The sequence below is a fragment of the Rana temporaria genome, chromosome 13, assembly GCF_905171775.1.
Source record: "Rana temporaria chromosome 13, aRanTem1.1, whole genome shotgun sequence".
NCBI classification, from domain to species: Eukaryota; Metazoa; Chordata; class Amphibia; order Anura; family Ranidae; genus Rana; species Rana temporaria.
Window position 1 is genome coordinate 43,114,604 of NC_053501.1, and position 23,352 is coordinate 43,137,955.

Here is a 23,352-nt window from a genome sequence, read left to right on the forward strand (position 1 = left end):
CGGTCTCATAGCCAAACAGGAAGTGAGAGGAAATCCCTGCAAATGAAGGCAATCCCCTGGGGACCCCAGGTCACCAGAACTAGTGTCCCCATTGGAAGATTTCCTCACCATTACTTTTCCAGGGACCATTTGGGATTTTCTTTTACTTTCAATGATAATGGTAAACAAGCCAAATAGAGAGGGTGAATCTCCTTAATGGGGGGGGGGGGGGGACACAGACAGTAATACAAACCGAATAGGTGTCCTAATCCATCTCCCTTCCAAGCGTAAAAAAAGTGTTGCTTTTAGTTATACTTTAACCACTTCCCATCCTGCCTATAGTCATATGGCTTTGCCATCCTGGGTGGCCGTCACATGATGTCCTCGGTCCTCCCGGCCCGCTAGATCCACGTCCTGTCAGGGAGAGGAGACCGATGGTATGTCCCTTATACATAGGGACACCGATTGGTCACCTCCCCCCACAGTAAGAATCACTCCCTAGGGAACACATTTAACCCCTTGATCGCCCCTAGTGTTAACCCCTTCCCTGCCAGTCACATTTATACAGTAATCAGTGGATATTTATAACACTGTTCGCTTTATAAATGTGAATGCTCCCAAAATAGTGTCAAAAGTGTCCGATCTGTGTGCCGCAATATGGCAGTCCTGGCAGATAACCGCCATTACTAGTAAAATAAATGTCTTAAATCTATCCCCTATTTTGTAGGCGCTATAACTTTTGCGCAAACCAATCATTATACACTTATTGTGATTTTTTTTTTTTTACCAAAACTATGTAGAAGAATACATTATCGGCCTAAACTGAGAAAAAAAATATTTAAAAATAAAAATAGAAATTGGGATATTTTTTATAGTAACAAGCAACAAATAGTGTTTTTTTTTCAAAATTGTCAGTGTTTTTTATTTATAGCGCAAAAAATAAAAACCGCAGAGATGATCAAATACCAGCAAAAGAAATCTCAATTTGTGGGAAAAAAAAGGACGACAATTTTGTTTGGGAGCCACGTCGCACGACCGCGCAATTGTCATTTAAAGCTTGACAATGCTGAAAGCTGAAAATTGGCCTGGGCAGGAAGGGGGTGGAAATGCCCAGTATTGAAGTGGTTAAATAGACATAATTGGAGTGTGAGCCCAGTCTATATATAGATTGCATACATAATCCACCTTCCTTGTAGCTACAAAACACACCGTAAAGGCTTGTGTACTGTACACTTGAGGTGGATCGCTCTTCAGAGGGTGGTTGACCAACAGTGAAGAGGCCCCGAGTGGGAAGATGTCATTCATTAATGGCGGTATTACTACCACTACTAATCAATGATTTTCTGCACAGCTAGAGGTCCGATGCAGCATACAGGCAAATGGGCCATTTAGTTCACCCACAATTTGAGGTGCCAATTTCTCCTGGCTGTCAGGTTCTCTTTTTACCCACAGGAAAAAAAAAGCAGGGCTTTAGGAGTTATTTTCAGTAGGGAGTATATGTTATGAAGCTGGCTGGGTCTTGTCTTGAAAATTATAGGGTGGTGATTTCCTCTGCAGAACTGAGATTGCAACTATGGTGAATTCAGAAGGAATAGGATATGGTATCTAAGCCAGAGTTAGGACACAAAGAATAGTGGACACACTAATGTTTCATCATTTGAGGGTCTGAGGGCACATCGATGGCTGTTGGCGGGCCTTGCTCTGATATGTACTAGTGGACAACTGCATTCTGCAATTGGATGTGGAAGGCACCCAAACATGAGAAATACCCAATATGGACCACCAATAGACGGCAGTGCACATTGAGATTATTATAAGGGCATTTTCTTTGGTGTAGTGGTGTCCCTGTTCGCCCCTGCGTCTGCCCACGCAAGTGGTTTTAGCAGTTCTAGTTCAATGTTCTAACAGATTTCGCTGTTCTTTCCTTGCCACTTCACCATTTGTCAAGATGATGTCATAGGTATGATGCATTAACAGAAATATTCTGGGATATCTGTGGCAAAAATAAGTATATGTGAGGGAAATTGTGAAGGGTATAGCATTAAGAACAATGGATACATATACATAGCGAATATGCATCATGTTAAGAATAAACTTTTTAATCATTTTTCAGACAATAAAATTTGCACTAAAAAATATATAAAAATGTATGTATATATATATATATATATATATATATATATATATATACATACACACACACACATACACAGTATGGGTGTGTTTGGTACCTTTAGAGCCTGATTATCCATTTTAAACTAATACACAGATGTGTTTTTTTTTTTTTTTTATCGTTAACATACTGTATTCTGTATGTAAAAAGCATGACAAGCTAAAGGGGGCAAACCCTTCATTGTTCCAGACTTGAACCTCATCTTATGCCGCATACACACGGCATGTGATGAAAAAAAACGACATTTTTAAAAACGTCATTTAAAATGACCGCGTGAGGGGAAAACATAGTTTTATGTCTTCTGAAAAAGCGACAAAAAAAAAATTCGGACATGCTTCAATTTTATATGTCGTTTTTCAAAACGTTGTTTTTTGTGTCATAAAAAATGCTTGTGTGTAGGCTAAAACAACTTTTTTAAACCCGCGCATGCTCAGAAGCAAGTTATGACGCAAGCTTGAATGGAACAGAGTGCCGCCGTACGTGCTGAACGTAACCGTGCTTTGCTAGAGCATTTTGAAAAAAACGATGGTGTGTAGGCAACGTCGTTTTTTTAAAATGAAGTTTGAAAAACGTAGTTTTTTTTCATGAGAAAAAACAAATTTTTTTTACAAGACAAAAAACGACCGTGTGTACGCGGCATAAGGATGTATTACCACATAAGCCAAGAATAATTGGGATTTGGCAACCAACAGCCCTGGCCATTTGCCCTAAAAGGTGGCATTTAAAAAAAAAAAAAAATATTTGTTTTTTTAAACACGACAGCTCTGCATCCTTAAGATGGCTAGAAATAGTATTTTTAATCCTTGTTAGATGTATGCATAGTGCCCTTCATGTAAAATGTGCATCCTTTGAAAATCACAGTATTACTTCCCATTGTCAGAGAACTAATTTCTTCATTTTCAAATGAACTGGGAAGGCAATACAAGGAAATTACATTTCTTCAAATATATATTGACGTTTTTCAACCCATGAATAAGATCTTAGCTGCATGCCTTTGTATGAAGTACTTTGTATCACTGAAACAAAACCATTTGTTTTGCTTCTTCTTGCTGAGCTGAATGTACACACAAATTGATTTATGTGGTCAAGAATAGCTCTTGGCCTTACAAGCAGCACACCTACGGAGGTTTGTCAAATGGAAAAGCTGCAGAGAGATGAAAGTATGTGGATGTGCAGTATGTAAAGCTGATGAAAGAGGGACAAAAGTCATCAAAAAGGGTATCCCAGTTACTGGAAAATGATCCTACAGCAAAGTTTTAAAATAAAATAGGCAGCTGTTTGGTTCTCAGAAGGTACACAGACAGAAGGCTTGTTAGGACACACATTCAAACAAAACTAACACGGATACACTCACTAGGTAGGTGAAATCCCTACATCCACCGAATGCAGTATTTTTTTTCAGCACAGTGCCAGACACTGCCTCACTCCACGCATCAGATAATTGAACTTGCGGAGGCCAGTGTAGAGTAGAGTGGGGAGGTGGAGGCACAGGAGCAAGAAGGAAGGTAGCTGGGTGACAGTTAGAAGGAGAGATAGAAGGAAGAGCGCTTGGGAGGCCAGTCATGAGTTGATACACCTCAACAAATATGCCAAGTTGCATGATGTTGGGGATATCAGCTCAGGGGTGGCAGTGCTGGAGCAAGCGCCCACCCCTAGCTGCCAGGGGAGCAACCGCTCCGGTAAGGAGGGGGCCAGGGATACAGGAAAGGTTAGACAGGTACTGGCAGTAGGAGACTCAATTAGTAGGACAGAGAGGGCAATCTGTCACAAAGACCGTGGTCGCCGAACAGTATGTTGTTTATCGGGCTCTCTGGTTCGGCACATCGCAGATCGGATAGACAGATTATTGGGCGGACTAGAGGACCCAGCTGTCATGGTACACGTGGCACAAAAGTAAGAGGAAGAGTCCTAAAAGATGATTTCAGGGACTTGGAGAATAGATTGAGGAGGACCCCCAAGGTGGTTTTCTCAGAAATACTACCCATGCCTGTGCCTTGAGCCACACCAGAGAGGCAGCAGGAGCGTGCGGAACTGGTGTAAGAGGGGTTCGGGGTCCTGAAGAACTGGGCTGACTTCTCAGTCGGTTACCAGCTCTTTAGTAAGGACAGGATGTAGCATCTGGGTAGAACTCCAAAGGGATTAATTTGTAACTACACTATATATTGCTTGATGCTCTGTATGTCCTATAAGATAAATTATTTTGTACCAATACATTTTTTTTTTTTTATCCAATTGACATCTGTTCAGTGCCTATATAGTCCCACCCCTAGAGGGTTTTCTCCTGTTGTGTAACATTAGGGATGATTGCACTCTATCCACTATAGCCAGAATTACCTTCTAGATGAACTCCAAAGGGAAGAAGTGGGAAATAATGGGGGTATGTTACCGGCCTGCGACCTGAAGGGGGGGGGGGGGGGCTGGATCTCCTATCACAATCAGGAATGGCAGTGAGCCAAAATCTATTTTTTGCAGGCAATGGCTGGTGTCAGCATTTTAATCATCACAGCACCATGCTCGATATGGTGTCAGGGTGACACCTGTCACCAGATGCTGATTATCACTTGCCACGCCACCCTGCCATTAGATGCGGAATGTCACTTGCCACGCTGCCTGCCACCAGATGCAGAACATCACTTGCCACGCCACCTGCCAGTCAATAGATGTGGAATGTCACTTGCCATGCCACATTGCCCTTCACCAGATGTGGAATATCAATTGCCACGCCACCTGCCACCCTGCCTGTCACCAGATGTAGAATGACACTTGCAATGCCACCTTGCCTGTCACAAGATGTGGAATGTCCCTTGCCACGCCACTTTGCCTTTCACCACTGCATTGGTGGCAGCGCTGGTCCATTTAGCACAGAGGCAGGCAGTGGTCGGTTTTGAATGAAGGCATGAGAGCCGTGATGCGAGGAGGGCAGCGAGAAATTATGTCATCTCTCTGCTCTCCGCGGCAACTCCGACACTGAGGCCGGCAGAAGATCGCCTGTGAGGGCATAAGAGCGGCGATGCGGGGGGGCAGAGAGATGGTGTCATCTCTGCATGCCCGCTCACTTCTTCCATCCACCGCTCTCATATGCCGGCTGCCCGGCTCCATCATGTCACCTGCACGGCTCTGTGATGCTGCCCGCACCTGCGGTCCGGCTGCAGAAAGGCCATTGCCCGGTAGTGGGCCGAGGCCTGGGTGTGGACGACCCCTGTCTTACAGGACAACTTCATATCTCAATTGGTGGATTTCACAACTAGAAAGAATGCATTGCTAATTTATTAAATATGAATGATCCAAGTCTAATCTCAGATGTGGTAACACGGGACAACTTGGGATCTAGCGATCACATTTAGCATAAATCATAAGAAAAGAAGGCATGAGGGTAGCACAGGAAAGCTAAATTTGAACTGTGATTCAACACTATAAGACATCACAATGGGAACCAAATCCTAGAAACTTTGAACACGGACAAAAAATGGGAATGCTTTAGGAACATATTAAACAAAGGTATAACACAGAGCATTCCGATGGGCAACAAATATACAGTAGAAGCGTGAAGGTTAAACCTGGGTGGCTAAACTAACATAAAAAGTCTTATTAAAAGAGAAAAAAATGGTCTATAAAAAATATAAAGCAGAGGGGGCATTGTCTCAGCATTCCAACACTATAAGGAGATATATGAGAGACACAGAGGAGAGTTAAAAAAAAAAAAAAAAAAATCGCAAGGAATTTTTTAAAAATATTAACAATAAAAGTGAGGTTGGATCACATTGTCCACATAAAAAGATGATGGGAGGATGATTACAGAGGAGGCAACTGTACTAAATTCTTTCTTCTCAGTTTTTCCACAGGAAAAGGAGGAGTATACCGACCATGACTGGATTGTTAATAACAAATCACTGCACATACCCTTGTGGCTAACAGGGGCCGGAGTCAAGAAAATAATAGATAAGCTTAACACAAATAAATCAACAGGACCAGATGGCTTATACCAAAGAGTCCTCAAAGAACACCATTATTGTGAATCTTTGCAGACAGCATACTGACAGGAATTGTACTAGCTGATTAGAAGAAAGTCAATGTGGCACCAATATTCAAAAAAGGATAGACACATATTCCTGGTACCTACAGGCCAGTCAGCCTAACATCAATAGTAGGTAAATTATTGGAGGGACTATATTCAAGAATTTGCTGAAGAAAACAGTATTGGTAGTAATCAGCATGGGTTTACAAAGGGTCGTTCCTGCCAGACAAATCTTTTGAAATTCTATGAGCAAGTGAGCTACCATCTAGATAGGAGGAGGCCTGTGGATGGGGTGTATATCTGGATTTTGCAAAAGCATTCAATACAGTTCCACATAAACTGTAGGCATGGACCATAAGGTTTTTTCTTGGCTTGAAAACTGGTTACAGGGACACGTGAGAAAAAAAACATACACGGTTTAAATTATTCATAAATTATATAGAGGATGGGATATATAGCTCAATCTCAGTTTTTGCGGACTACACAAAAATAAGCAGGGCAATAACTTCACATCAGGATATAGAAATTTTACAGAAAGACCTGAACAAAATAACGGAGTGGGCAACTACACAGCAAATGAGGTTTAATGTGGAGAAATGCAAGTTAACGTACTTGGGGGCTAAAAAGATAACAAGGATGGAGAAAAATCTGGGGGTCCTAGTAGAAGACAGACTAAGCAATAGCATGCAATGTCATGGTGCAGCTACCAAACCCAAAAGAACATTAGCCTGCATAAAAAGGGGATATACTCCAGAGATACAACTATAATTCTGCCACTTTATGAATACAACTCTGTTTAGGCCATGTCTGGAGTATTCTGTCCAGCTCTGGTCACCAGTCCTCAGAAGGGATGTGCTGGACCTGGAGAGAGTCCAAATAAAGGCAACAAAATTAATAAGGGGGTTGGAGGATCTCAAATCCCAGGAACTAAAGCACTATAATAACAAGCACTAAATGTATTCGCGTTGGAGAAGAGACGTTTGAGAGGGGACATGATAGTGAGATTTACAAATACCTCAATGGTGATCCCAGCATAGGAAAAAAAGTATTCAGTCTCAGGGAGTGTAGGAGGACACGACCACATGATGAGATTGGAGGAGAAGCGTTTTTTTCACTGTCAGGGTGACAATTGGTGGTAAAAGTGGGGAGTATTGATGTTTTTAAGACACTTGGGCCTGCATCTTAAAGAACACAACATTCAGGTATTTGAACAACAAATAATGAAATTGACACACGTACACCTACACAAGTTGAACTGGATAGACTATTGTATTTATTCAAACTTACCTACTATGTAACTCTATTAATTGTCATATGGGCAGATCCCAACTGTCATGATCTTGCCTCAGCCTGGAACAGCTCTGTGATGTCAGCTGACAGCAGGCTTTAGCCCACTGTCTGCTGAAAGCAGATCACAGGATGTGGAACGAACTGTACTTTTCCTTTAGACAGAGCTTTAATAGAAACAAATATTTCAATCATATAATCTACATACCCCTGGGAAATAGAAATGTGTAGTAAAACAATTGTTGGCTTTTGGTGTATAGAGCATACATCCACCGACAAAAACAAAACAAAAACTCTGCTTATTTATTACCTCTGCTGGTCATGTGCTGTGTTTTGTCAGCACAGAAAGAGACACGGCTGTACACTGTGGCCTTCTGAGACTTCTAGGGCAAAGGAATGAAGTTCATTTCTCTAGCCTATTGAAATATGACAGCCACATAAAATTCTATACAGCCAACTAGAAGTTAATAGAAACACAGTAACAGCAGCAACTCCGACAGGTATCAAGAGTAAATTAAATAAATGTTTTTCCATAAATATTTTCTTTACATGTTTTTCAGTTTGAGAATACATTTTCTAGAAAAATATGAAATCCTCCTTATAAATATTTTGTACACTTTCACAGCCAGCGTACGGCAAGAGCAGGTCTGGTAATTCAGGGATTTCAGATTCTTAAGCTGGCTCAAACCATCAACTTCTGTCAAGCAGGGACAGCCACACACTGATTGAAATGTGTCCGGTCCCTCTGAACAGGACTAATTTCCAATAAGTGTATGGCCAGCATTATTTCAGTCCTGAGCTGTGACTGCAATTTAAAGATGCCCATAGATGGATCAAAACTTGGCTGGTTCAGCAGGGACCGTCCACATTTCGATTCATCTACGTAGGGCTTATTTCCATTCAACAGAAGTTGATCTGGACTTCTGTTGAACGAGACTGTTGGAAAACATTTATCGATCATCAGCTGTGGTCATTGTTCAGCGTATTTTGTGGAGGAGACCCATTGACGGAATACAATGGGGGCAAGAGGGAGGATGCATTCCATCTACCAGGCATGTTTGATTTGTTTCGATCAATCCTTTCTTGGCTTCCATGGCCAGCCCTAAAGCAAGACATACACACAGCTGAAAAATTCAGAGTGGGAACACATTCCTCCTCCTCTCTTGTAGTGGCGGTGACCTTTAGTCGGCAGAAGCACACAAAGTGCAGAGATGGCGCTGCACTCCTATTAGACAGTGAAACAGGTGCTGTAATTTATAAAAAAATATTTTTATTGAAGTTTATTTAAAAAAAAAAATATTACAAATAAAAGATGAAAGATATAGGCAACTGCAACATTTTGGAAACACCCTACCTAAACCTCTATGTTCTATGAGAGAGCTGAACCCTTGGAAAAAGCTTTTCGACCAGGGAGGAATGGGAAGACAAGGGATATCAAATATATATGGGCTATCATCATCCTTTATACCAAGACCCGAGGCAGTAGGAGCATTAGAGAGCTGGGAAATAGAATTAAAACAGACTATACCAGAAAAAAACAAAAAAGACAAATCTTAGATTTTGTACATTCTACATCAATAGATATGAAAGTAAAAAAAGAGATGAACTATAAGCTCTTAGTTAAGTGGTATTATGTCCCAACAAAACTTCACAGGATAAATAATGAGACATCACCATTATGTTGGAGAGAGTGTGGGATGGTGGGAACACATGCCCATATATGGTGGCACTGCCCTTTGATACAGGTGTTCTGGGAGGAGATATTGAGAATGATAAAGAAGATTGGTGGACTAGATGTGAAACAGGACCCTAGGTGTTGTCTGTTCCATACCACTGGAGAGTCAAGAAAAAGATATCGATCAACAGTGGTCCCATATTTACTGAACGGAGCGAAAGCTTTAATACCAAGAAATTGGAAACTTAAAAACGCTCCATCAGTAAAGGAATGGCTAAGGGAGGTAGATGAGATCAGATTAATAAAGAACCATTATCCATACAAAATGACCGTAGATCAAGATTTAATGGAATTTGAAGGGGATGGAGAGAGTTTAGGACAGGGATTGACAAATTTGCTTGGAATCTAGGAGCCAGCTAAAAAAGTTAGGAGCCATAAAACGCACCCGTCCCGACGAGCTCGCGCGCAGAATCTAACACATACGTGAGTATGTAAACGGTATTCAAACCACACATGTGAGGTATCGCCGCGATCGTTAGAGCGAGAGCAATAATTCTAGCTCTAGAACTCCTCTGTAACTCAAAACATGCAACCTGTAGAATTTTTTAAACGTCGCCTATGGAGATTTTAAAGGGTAAAAGTTTGTCGGCATTCCACAAGCGGACGCAATTTTGAAGCGTGACATGTTGGGTATCAATTTACTCGGCGTAACATTATCTTTCACAATTTAAAAAAAAATTGGGATAACTTTACTGTCTTATTTTTTTATTTAAAAAAGTGTATTTTTTCCCCAAAAAAAGTGCGCTTGTAAGACCGCTGCGCAAATACGGCGTGACAGAAAATATTGCAACGATCGCCATTTTATTCTCTAGGGTGTTAGAATAAAAAATATATATATAATGTTTGGGGTTCTAATTAGAGGGAAGCCGCGGCCTCAATTACCAGCGGGAGCGGGCGCCAGGTCACAATTTATTGTCGCAATTGCGACCTGCGCCCGGACATTGTCGACCCCTGGTTTAGGGAATCCGAGACATATACGAACAGCATGAGGGATTGAGAGGAGGGGTGGGGGGTTGATGGAGGGGGGGGGTGGTTTTTGGTATTGTAGTTTATTTTCTATTTTTTTTTAAGATGTTGGGGGGGGGGGGGGTTTACTTTCAGGACACAAGTATGATTTACACCCTGGAGTGTTAGCACAAGAGCTCTATTAATATGATTTAAGGTACACAATGTAAAATATTAGAGGAAACACAGGGGGGGTGACATGTATAACAGTAAGAGGGTGGTAGGGGGGTGATGTGGGTACAAAAATGTTCATATACTGTACACAGTACAAGAGGAGATGAACACAAGAGCCCTATTAATTATATGATTTGTAGCACATAATGAGGTAATAAAGGAGGATATATGCAACACAACTGAGGGGGGTGTCTCTTTTTACCTCATCTTAAATAATTCTTCTTTTTTCTTTCTCTTACTTTCCTCTCTTCTCCATATCTCCCGCTTTCCCTTAGGGACCCATCTTAGAACCGCCCAGGTGAGATAAAGGGGGGGGGGGGAGACTATGAATACATTTCTTGCTAAAACTACAGATAAAGGGTCGGATAAGGGAAGTATAGAGAGACATGGGTTAGATCCAGGAGAGGATTAGATAACAGATATTAGGGTATAGAGACAAATAGATCAATTTTTACAACAAAGGTTTTTATATATGACGTATAGATCTTTCTTTTTATTCGTTTTTTTTTCTTTGTAGAGGGATATATTGAGACCGTTTATGTTTATATGTTGTCTCATGTATATTATGTGTTAACTGAAAATCAATAAAGAAAAAAACAAAACAATAAAAAGAAAAGATGAATACAGGCATACCCCGCTTTAAGTACACTCACTTTACATACACTCGCGAGTAAGGACATACCTGCGAGTGTATGTAAAGTGCCTTACAAGTACTGTACAGACATTTTGCAGCCGCAGTAGAAGGAGCTGAAGCTCCGAGAGCATACCCCACCCTGTTCCAGTGTGCCCCTGACACCCCCACTACAGCCCCTGAGACCTAAACTACAGCTCTTGACACCCCCACTACAGTCCCTGACCCCCCACTACACCCTAGAAGTGAAAAAGGGTATTGTTTCACTTTAAGTACATTTTCGTTTTACATACATGCTCTGGTCCCGTTGTGTACTTAAAAGTGGGGTATGCCTGTACAAAGTAATTTTTTTAAAACATCTAAAAAGGTCCTAGTTCTTCACGCTGAGTGGTCACATATATATGTGGCCCTGTGTAAACCACTTACCCTGCTCAGAGTACATTCTCTGCATGCTCCCACCATGGTAGCCGGTGGCTACAGGAAAGACACCCGTTGCCACACCCCCGAGTAGGTCGCTTGTCCCCCCCCACCAGCCCCACAATTACCCAATCTAGAAGCTTTTTCAACTTGCAGTACTAGCAGTTTGCTTTGTTGTACAGTAGGCTTTGGGTGGCGGTACTTTAGCCTGATGTTTAAGACAAGGGCAGTGCAATTATTATTTTTTGTTATGTCAGGGAGCCCAGCCACTGGCAGCAATGAAACCCCAGATCCTATTCTATGACCTACTTACAAGGAATAATTTGTTCAACCAGTTAAAGGATAAACTTATCCAAATATTACTATGTACACTTTATATATGGATTATGCTTTGGTAGACATTTGACAAAAAATGAAACGCATTTAACTGAAAAAGTAATTTTATATACATAAACACAATAATTATACACATTAGTCACTACAGCTGTATTTACCAATTAAAAAAACAAAACATACGACCACAACTATAGCCAAGATAAGATATTTCTAACCTACAGAAAATGTGTTTTTTTACTTTATTTGTAAGGCTCATGCACACTGCCACTTGGGGCTGTACAACAAAGTTTGGGCATATTTCCCCACCTAAGACAGTAAAAGGCACTACACTGAAGATGCAGGTTGACACAGTAAAATGTATGCAGACTGCAATTTCTATAGCACACTACACTGCAGGGCAGAGCGGCACATGGGTCACACTGAATTGTATGACAGTGTCTCCCTGTGGTAGATGAGGTTTTTAATCACTGGGAAACAGGCAACCATTTATATGTGAACTGAGCCTTTTTTTTTTTTTTATGTTCAGCCTCGTCTTTAATACATATCTTCTTCTATTACAGGGTTTTAGTGCTCAATTAACTGTATTTAATCAATTGTTTAAATGGGATATGTTGGGTATAAAACAAGAAAAACACAAAATTAGGTTATTAAACTGAACATTTACATCAATAGTAAGACACTCATATGCTTCTGCCAAGTATAAACTTCATCCAGACTAGTTCTCACACAGTAAGATTTGAACACATCTGTTGAACAACTCTCATACTTTCTGCACTTTTCAAAAAGCTTGAATCTGACCCGTTGGAAGGTTGCAGCACTAAAGCTGAACCAAAGTCCAGCCAACCCCATATACTGTATTTATTGGCGTATAACACTCCGTTTTTTACCCTGAAAATAGAGGGTAAACTGTGCCGGCGTGTTATACGTAGGGGGCTGTGGAAAGTTTTTTTCCTGAAACTTCCCTCTTAATGTTAGGGTACGTGTTATATGCCTGTGCGTGTTATACGCCAATAAATACGGTAGTTTCTGATATGAAGGCCTACATCTGGGCTGACCCTTTTTTCAATTGGGCATTCAGACATTTTGGCACTGGGGCCAGCATCATGCTCTATGGCAGAACTAAATGAAGGCTATGTAATAAATTCAGCTTGGAGGAATATGTCAAAAGGCTCTGGGCAGAAGCACTGCTACCACCCATTCCTGAAGTACTGTAATTGAGTTTAGACCTAGACAACCCTAAGGGGCTATGTAAATTCCAATCAATTCTAACGCAACATCATAGAATACAGCACTATATGATACTTCGGTCAACTAATAATTGTGGATGAAATTTCTTGTAAGAAAGTCATCATGTATTCTCTTGTCCCAGAACATCTTCATCTTGTTCGAATTCTCAGTTACATCTTTACTCTGGTATGATACTCTCCTAAAAATTCAGCTCTTGGAGAACTTGACCCAGTGGCAGGGTTTTGAGGTCAAAGAAAGACCAAGTCAGCAAAACAGATGTGGCAAGATGGAAAGAGATTCAACCTAGAAACATGTCCTGGTAATGAATGACACAGTACTGCGACTTTTCAAGAAATTCCTCTTTTGCTTTTCTGCAGGAGGGTCTGTCTAAGTGCATTAATCTTCTGATCAAGTTCCATCAAAGAATATCTCTGCAATGTTTAAAAAGAACAAATAGAAAACGAAACAAACCGATTTTAGAACAGAACTATAGGCAACAGTTTAATACACAATTTCAACATATACGTGAGAATGATCTGCAAATCGTCTTTAGGCAATCCCCGAAAGTCCACCTCTTCAGGGAAGCCTACCCTGCCTCTACCTAAAAACTAAACGTTGACCTTCTCTCTCGCAACTCATCCCCCCCAAGTTACTATCTTTTGTATCACCTTTTGAACCGGTGGATTACGGCCGATATTTGGCACATGTGTGCTTAGTTTGACCCTCTGGTCTTGCATTGTATTATAACAGTACTGTCTCCCTTTGTATTGTAAAGAGCTGTGAAAACTACACTATTCAAATCCTTAATAATAATTTTTGCAGAAATTTGAAAAAATAAATAAAAAATCCACAGAGATTGAAAATTTACCCTCACACTATAGCGAAGCCCTGCACTTACTTTATTCTATGCAGCTAAAAGGCATATAGTTCTCATAATAAAGCAAGACTCTGAAGATGTGTTTGAGTTTTTCCTTTCTAATAGCAAACTCGGTGTTAAATTGACAGCACTGCAATGCAGTAGACACCGATTGGTTTATATTCCTGCCTCTAATTTAAAAGTGACATTAAAGGGGTCCCCCCCCCCCTAAAATAACAAACATGTCATGCTTATCTGCCCTGTGCAACGGTTTTGCACAGAACAGCTCCTCTTCTAGGGTCCCCTGTCAGTGCTCCTGGCTCCTCCTTGTTTTGAGAATGTTTTGAGAATGCGGCTTGATCCTGCCCCTGCTTCCTTATCACTGGATTTGATCGACAGCAGCAGGAGCCAATGTCTCCCACTGCTACTAACCTGTCCTGTGAGGAGGGAGAGAGAGACAGCAGTTCTGCTGCTCTTAGGCAGAACACTAGACTGATATCGATTTCAAGTAGGCATATGGGGGGGTATGGGGAGCTGCAGTTAAAGTTTTTTTTTAACTTAATGTAAAGAAAGCATTAAAAAAAAAAACAAAAAAAAAAAACCCTTTTGCCTTTACAACTGCTTCAATCGAAATTCAAGTCTACAGGTGAAGAGAGGAAGTGAAACTAAAGACAAATTTAGTTACTATTTAAAAAACTACTGTAAGGCTGGATTCACATTATTGTGGTCCCTCGGGATGTATTAACTCATGCATGTTAATGTGCACGTGGCCATTTCATTGTGAATGGGCTGCCAATGCACTGCAATGGACTAAAAAAACAAAAAAAAAAAAAAAACACATAGCCCTGCCCTTTTCCAGGAACAGCGCACCACAAAACAGGAAGTGTGTGTTGTGATGTCTATTATGCATTTGGTCACTACTGCATGGTGTGTTGGGGTTCAATTCACAAATATGATTCTTGACTCGCTTGTAAAATCATTTTCTTAAAGTACATCACAGGACGCAGGATTGGCCGAGTCTTGGACCATGGATTAACCTCTAGGTGATTGGACACTGGCGAAAGCAAAAAAATGAAAACACAGCCCTGCCTAAGCCTCCATTTGTTTTTTGCTAGTGTTCTTAGATGGTGTTTACCAAGCCTTCAGTTTTGTAGCAAGCAATACAGGAGATAGACACAGAGGGGAGGGTCCTGCAATGTACTTCAAGAAAATAATTTCAAAAAGTAAAAAAATCCTGCTTTCTTTATTGTACAGAACAGGACAAAAGGATTGGCAAATTCCTAAAACAATAGTATGTCCAAAAGCAACCCCATGATGGTTGGCCAACACAGCTAACAGGCACAAGAACCACAAGAACATAAAGAGATGAGTTGGTGAATCCACCTAGCAATGAGGGTGAGTCGCAGCATGGCCCTTACAAGAGCCCTCCAGACAGGATAAACAGGGAGTAAGACAGACAAATCGAGGGAGATATTACTCACAGCTCAAACCACATCCAAACAAATGGAAAGCAATGGCCCCAAGGTGCTTAGGAGCAGGTCAGAAAGTTGTAACACAATGGTGCTGTGTAGTACAAGGCATGGCTCCTTACAACATGGGGCTAGTAACTTGGAATGCTAGGACCGGAATTAAAGGCAAAGAGGAAGACAATTTTAGGAGTAAGGTCTGGAATAGGAATACTGCCAATAGGCTCAAATGGCTGTTTCTGCAGGAAGCACAGAAGGAACAATGCAAATGAACCACTGTATGAAAGCCCTCACCAAGAAATGAAAAGCAAGAAGTCTCTGAAATAGGACTGCCAAGGTTGGGATGTGACCCGTATTGGCACTTAAGGCAAAAGGACTTGAGGCAAGAGAACTCGTCCCACAGAATACTTTCTGGGATAAAACTGTCTGGACTATCATCAACCAAGCATACTACATTTTTACATGCAGTGATAGATCTTGTGGGAAGATGTATTCCTAGCCTTTGCTTTAGCAGCAAAGCCGTCACATCCAGCAGCTGCGAAGCAGAATAGTACAGGGGTCCCAGAGACAGCAGATCTGGTAGGTAATGCAGACTCCCAGAATCTAGAGCAGGATTTCTAAATTCCAGTCCTCGGGGCATACCAACAGGTCATGTTTTCAGGATTTCCCCAGAATGTCTGTGGTAATTACTAAGGCAGTGAAATCAAATCACCTGTGCAAAATAATAGAAAGCCTGAAAACATGACCAGTTGATGCGCCTTGAGGACTGGAATTGAGAGACACTGGTCTAGAGAGCTGCAAATGCCAACAAATGTTCCCCCATTTGAAGTGGGGGAACCCCTTTAAAACAGGAAACAGACAAGTTCTTTTCCTAGTAGAGGATTTGAAAATTCCGTTCTTCAGGAACTGGTTCTGGGCTTTGTCTTGGAGTTTGAGGCCTGCCTGGGATGGAAGAATGAAACATTTCTAACAGAAGAAGACGTTGGACCTGCTCTCTTTTCTTCTTTAGAGGCAATAGGACACTTTTACCCCCAGTTATCTTGTGAAAAAAAAAAAAAGGGGGATCTGCAATGAACCGCGTGTTACCACATCACATAAGCATGAATGGGTCCTTAAAGAGGTTGTAAAGGTTCGTTTTTTATTTTCTAAATAGGTTACTTTAAGCTAGTGCATTGTTGGTTAACTTACCTTTTCTTTCAATTTCCCTTCTAAATGTTTTTTTTTTCTTTGTCTGAATTTCTCACTTCCTGTTCCTCCTCAGTAAGCTGTTCTAAATGACTTTCCACCGCTCAGATGATGGTGGAAAGCTTACCGAGGAGAAACAGGAAGTGAGAAATTCAAACAAAGAAAAAAAAAATTTAGAAGGGAAATCGAAGGAAAAGGTAAGTGAACCAACAATGCACTAGCTTAAAGGAACCAATTTAGAAAATAAAAGACAAATCTTTACGCCCCCTTTAAATATTCTAATTAATGGATTAAATAAAAAACTATCAATCTATAATTCTATTTGAAGCATATTATTATAATACAAATAAAAAACGTTCTTATGCCTTCATACTGTACAGTCTTATGAAGCAGTCTTTACTCTATCACGCCCTAAGTGAATAGTACTTGCAGATAATATGTGGCCTTCACCTCAAGAGATGCTAGAACATATATAAAAAAACGTTTTTTTTTATTAAATGAAAGGGCAAAAGGATGTAGCAGACAGCTTTGTTAAAATGTAAGCATTATTTGCATACATTTATTAACTCCTAGATCTCTATTTACTGTAGAAGAACATTATCACTTTCAAAGTGACTTTTTACTTTTCAAAGTATGCTCAATTATGTGCAAGCACATGATTGGATGATTAAATTTTCATTTTGCAAAGGGAATTTGTGTTGATTTATTTTAGCTTAGTGCACATGTGTCAAACACAAGGCTTGCCAGGCCATTTTATGTGGACCTTGCTCCTCTACTGCAGCACCCCTCTTCTGCAGCTGCGGAGAGGCTCGTCTCTGCGCTACTCGTCTCTGCAGTCAGCAGTAGAGAGGACAGAACTCCTCCTACAGATCCTGTGCCTCTGTGTAGCCGCAGCAACCCCTTGTCTCCGCCTTCTCTAGTGTCAGCATTCAGCAGACTTCAGCTCTCCTCTGGTCCTCATCCAGACCATGCACTTTCTGCTTCCAAGCTCTGCCCCCAGCTTCTTCCCGACAGCAGCACAAAGTGTTGCACTGTGATATAAGGGAGAGTGACATCTTATGTAAAGGAGGGGGTGCCCGGGACATCTAGTCTTCCAGACCCTTTGAGGGCAACCATAATATGCAGATGCAGCAAATTATATATATATATATTTTTTTTTTTACATTTTCATTGTACAGGATTTTCACTAAAATGAAATCAAACCCAAATTCTAGGTATTTATTCAGATGATTATTCCCTCCCTGTGAAGGTATTCCTCCTATTTGACCTAACAGTCTTCAGTCACATAAGACTGACTATTCAACCTCTGTTGGGAAACCTGCATAAAAAAGTTGAATAAATAAAAAATATTCACCTGAGAAGGAAGGACTTTCTTTCGCTTATTTGACATATCCTGAAATAAAAATAAATGTTAAAAGATTCTTATCTTGTTCATACAGAATTGGTACACAAATACTGCAGTGATTAGAAAAGACAATTCAATGCTATAAAGTCAGATTTTATAGCTGAAAATGTATAGACACGGCTGCTGAAACATTGGGGTAGATTTGCTTTCAAAGTATTAAAATATGAAAAAGCCTTGAATGCTGAGTGGAGTACACAAAACAAAACTACATTAGAATAAATCTGAATTGCTCAATGTGTAGATATGTCTGCCTACAGTGGGATAATGTATAAAATTATAGGACTCAGACTAATAGCACAGTGCAGCAACTAACAATTTCTTGTCTACTGTGTCTTCATTGACTGCAAGCAGCAGCAGGGAATGGAACATCACGTCCCAGAAGCACATAGTAATAGAAAAGCAATTTTGTGTTAGAAGCGAGTGCAGCTTTATGTGAAAAAAATAAAATAGTACTTAAGAGGACCTTTAACCCTGCGTGACACTGCCCCATCTCAGTAGGGTATTCGTTAGGGACCAAAATTAATTACATTAAAGCCCAATTCCATGTTTTGTTTTTTTACTTTAGTTAGTTTGGCCCAAGCTGCCTCAAACCATTTCCTTTACTAATTTATGCGCCCACTGTCAGCGCTGTATACCATATAGCATCAGCTACATATAGTATACAGAGGTGTGTTCCAGCAGTGGTATAGCAACTACCCGTCTGCCGCTGGAACAAAAATCGAGTTTGGATGAACACTGCTCAGTCATTCACAGCCATGTAGTTTTTATCAATGAATACAAGCATCCCTCCGATTGGCTAAGATAGACATTGGGGTTCATTCATCCGCTACTCTACCTCAGCCAATCTGAGGAAGCTTTTTGCTCCCTGAAAAAATAAATAAAATACAAGGCTTCCTGTGATTGGCTGAGCAACACTCAGTTCAACTATGGTATATATGTAAAAAATGTGTAAATCCTGTACTGACTGCCTAACTCAATTATTGAGCCTCAAAAATGCCAGGACAGTACAACTACCCCCAAATGACCCCTTTTTAGGAAGTAGACAGTATTTGATGAGTATTTGTAAATGTGTAGTTCTTATTTTTGTCAAAATGTTTCTGGAAAATGAAGAAATTAATAAAACTAATAAAAAATATATATTTTTTGCCCATAATGTTGTCTTTTTAAAGCTATTTCTCAACCCCACAAAAGCCAAACTTCTAATTATACCCTGAAACACATTCTACCGTGCCTCCCGAGTATGAGGATACCACATGTGAGACTTTTTCACAGTCTAGATACATAGAGGGGCTGAAAAATCCAAAGGAGCAACTTAGGGCACAGGCACGTACAGGTACGTTGCCCTTTAAGAGCCCAGCCGCTGGCGGTGCGCTCATGACCTGGTCTGAAGCTCTGTGACTGCGCCCGCAGGACCCGATCGGGTCACAGGAGCTTGAAGAACGGGGAGAGGTGAGTGTAAACACACCTTTCCCCGTTCTTCTCTGTGGCAGTGTCACCGATCGTCTGTTCCCCGTTATAGGGACTGATGATCAGTGACGTCACACGTCCAGCCATGCCCCCCTACAGCAAGAATCCCTCCCTTAGGGCACACTTAACCCCTTAGCGCCCCCTAGTGGTAACCCCTTCGCTGCCATTGTCATTTTCACAGTAATCGGTGCATTTTTATAGCACTTTTCGCTGTGAAAATGGCAATGGTCCCAAAAATGTGTCAAAAGTGTCAAAAGTGTCCGCCATAATGTCGCAGTCACAAAAAAACAAAATAAAAACAAAACGCTGATCGCCGCCATTACTAGTAAAATGGATTGGACGGACCCCTTCCTTCTTGGGGACTACAAACAGATACGATCACCCCCCTGACCAGCAGATCCTGAACAGCCCCAAACAGGGCCTCCCGACGATCCGGAGGAAGCTGGAGGTTGGAAGGAAAAAAATCTGTTTGGCGGACCTGGTTCCGCAAGCCCAACAAGCACCTCTGCAGTTTTTATTTTTTGCGCTATAAACAAAAATAGAACAACAATTTTGAAAAAAAAAAAAAAAAAATCGCAATAAGCATTTATCGATTGCTTTGCGCAAAATTTATAGTGTTTACAAAATAGGGGATAGGTTTATTGCATTTTTATTAATATTTTTTTTTTTTTTACTACTAATGGCGGCGATCAACGATTTTTTTCGTGACCGCGACATTATGGAGGACACATCGGACAATTTTGACACATTTTTGGGAAAATTTTCATTTTCACAGCAAAAAATGCTATACAAATGCATTGTTTACTGTGAAAATGACAATTGCAGTTTGGGAGTTAACCAATAGGGGGCGCTGAAGGGGTTAAGTGTGACCTCATATGTGTTTCTAACTGTAGGAGGGCGGGGCTGGACGTGTGAAGTCATTGATCGTGCTTCCCTATATCAGGGAACACACGATCAATGACAGCGCCACAGTGAAGAACGGGGAAGCTGTGTTTACACACAGCTCTCCTCGTTCTTCAGCTCCGGGGACCGATCGTGGGACTTCAGCGGCGATCGGGTCCGGGGGTCCCACGGCCACGGAGCTTCGGACTGGGTCGCGGGCGCCCCCGACCCACGGCTGGGCACTTAAAGAGGACGTACATGTACGTGCTTGTGCCCAGCCGTGCCATTCTTCCGACGTATATGTGCAGGAGGCGGTCCTTAAGTGGTTAAACAAATTTACTAGAAATGCAACTTTATATATGGATCCTCCGCAAAGAAACTGGTAGCATTAGAAAACAAAACACTGCACATGAACAATTATTCTGGATGAACGCCACGATTTCCCATCATGGCTACTTACCATAGACTGGAAATATTCAGGAGAAATGCCCTCCAACTCCAAGATTCTGTCTTCTAGCTTTTTAATTCTCTGATAAATGTCTTTAGGTACAGGTTGTCCTTGTATTATTTTGTTTTGATTGTAGGAAATATGAAAAGAAAATAAAAATAAAAAAAAACATATTAGCTTGGTTGCCTGGAATATACTGACATACAACAGCTCCAGAATCCTTAGGCTGGGCTCACACTATGGGCGGCGCCGGGCACAGAAGGGGGTCTGATGCGTCCCTGTTAACCATTTCGGGTCCGAATTAGGCCCAAATTTTTGCCTGAATTTGGACCTGAAACAAATCCAAAGTCGCACAGGACCCTTCTGCAGTGCGCTTCACAGCTGCCCCGGATATGTGTGAAACGGCTCCACTGAGAGCCGGTCGCACTCTGTCATGCAAATTGGATGTGGAGAAACCTGCTTCCATTTCGCATAAGTGTGACCCCCGGCCTCAAACTGGTTTCTATTTATCTTTGTATTTTTAGCACGATTTGATTAACATTCTGAGTATGTTCCATCTCTAAGTAAAAGAGGTCCAAGATGGCTTTATTTAAAGACTACTTAAACCTAAAATGTAACACTTTAGTGGCAAAAAACAAAACAAAAAACAGGCAGGTTTTTTTAATGAGGCAGAAACGTGCTTTGTCTCCTCTGAATTAAACTTCCTTACCTGTCTGTCCCCCCCTGTACGGTACGTTGCGTGCACACCGCTCACTGTAGAAATGTGCCGAAGCCCACTGCACTCCCACGCATATTTGGGAGGGACGTAAATCGAGACCTAGTACAGTCATTACACCAGTTCTTCCAAAGCAAGTTTTGCTTGAAATGTCCCTAGCTTTTTTGGCATAACATAACAAATAAGGGAATAAAACAAATACTGTACATGCATTTTCCTTGACCTGTTCTGAAACATGAAATTATTCTTTAAAAGGAGTCGTGCACAAAAACATACCAGCTGCTGGCTGTCATTCTGACACAATACTTTTAAGACTTAAGGTTCTGACCTGAAACAAATATTTAGAGCAGGAATTCTGACTTTACAGTCAATGGGTGCACGCTTTTTCTGGGTCAGTGTAGACGGCAGGAAACAAATATTTTCTGAAACACCTTAGTAACCCACACTCGTCTCAGTACAGGTTTCCTGAAAAAACAGCTTGATCTTTGACATTACTGGAAACATTTGTAGAGACGCATGAATTTAGTTGGGAAATTACAACTTAAAGCGATATTAAAAAAAACAAATGCAATCTATTTTTCCCTTTATTTGATATGATGATTCAGCCAGTAACACACATTCTGTCTTAGACCTCGTACACACGATCAGTCCATCCGATGAGAACGCTCCGAAGGACCGTTCTCATCGGTTAACCAATGAAGCTGGCTGATGGTCTGATGTGCCTACACACCATAGGTTAAAAAACAGATCGTGTCAGAATGAGGTGACGTAAAACACAACGACGTGCTGAAAAAAACGAAGTTCAATGCGTCCAACCATGCGTCGACTTGATTCTGAGCATGCGTGGATTTTTAACCGATGCTTTTGCATACTAACAATCGATTTTGACCTATCAGTTAGGCATCCATCGGTTCAATTCTAAAGCAAGTTCTCATTTTTTTGACCGAGGGGTTAACTAACCAATGGGGCCCACACACGATCGGTTTGGACAGATGAAAACGGTCCATCAGACCATTCTCATTGGATGGACTGATCGTGTGTACACGGCATTAGGGTGCCTGCAATTTGGATGAGGTAGCAAAGCAGACCCTTTTGGACACCAGCATTGTCAGTCTGTGTAGGGGGTAGTGTTAGACTAGTAGACCGAGTTGGAGTTGAATAACGAATTGAAGCCAAACTCCAGCTAGCATTTCAGAAGCAGTTACAGCAACAGTTGTTTGAGATAAAAGGTTTTACATACATAAATAAATAAATGCTGACCACTGCAAGCACCCCTGTCAGTGTTAAATGGATTGCCTCAGCCCCACAATCGCTGTGTAAAAAAAATAAACAGGAAAAACACAGCCACCACAACCAAGAATTGGTGAACTGCAATTTTTATTAAGATTTGTTTTTGATTTTAGTAATGCTTTAACTAGTTGCCGACCAGCCGCCGTCGTTTTACGGTGGCAGGTTGGCTCCCCTGCGCGAGAGCCTGTAGCTATACGTCGGCTCTCGCGCAGGCCACTAGGGGCGGGCGCTCGCCCCAACTCCCGTGCCCGGCGGGTGCGATCGCCGCCGGGCACACGCGATCGCTCGTTACACACAGCTCCCGGTCCTGTCAGGGAGAGAAATGCTGATCTTCTGTTCATACAATGTATGAACAGAAGATCAGTCATTTCCCCTTGTGAGGCCACCCCCCCTACAGTTAGAACACACCCAGGGAACATACTTGACCGCTTAACCCGCCCCCTAGTGTTAACCCCTTCACTGCCAGTGGCATATTTATAGTAATCCAATGCATTTTTATAGCACTGATCGCTACAAAAATGTCAATGGTCCCAAAAATGTGTCAAAGGTGTCCGAAGTGTCCTCCATAATGTCGCAGTACCAAAAAAAACAAACAAAAAAAAACGCTTATCGCCGCCATTACTAGTAAAAAAAAAAATATTAATAAAAATGCCATAAAA

General features: G+C 41.3%; 1 protein-coding gene across 1 annotated transcript in view; it reads right to left on the reverse strand.

Annotated features, from left to right (window-relative positions):
• Nucleotides 1–12,701: 12,701 nt before the first annotated feature.
• Nucleotides 12,702–23,352, reverse strand: part of LOC120921025 (MAP3K12 binding inhibitory protein 1) — a 55,687-nt gene continuing 45,036 nt past the window's right edge. Inside the window, exons 7-9 of the mRNA XM_040333615.1 lie at nucleotides 20,701–20,798; nucleotides 17,841–17,879; nucleotides 12,702–13,410 (exon numbers count right to left, since the gene is read on the reverse strand). Of these exons, the coding sequence (XP_040189549.1) occupies nucleotides 13,327–13,410; nucleotides 17,841–17,879; nucleotides 20,701–20,798 (221 nt within the window). The 3' untranslated portion in view covers nucleotides 12,702–13,326. The remainder of the gene's footprint in view (nucleotides 13,411–17,840; nucleotides 17,880–20,700; nucleotides 20,799–23,352) is intronic.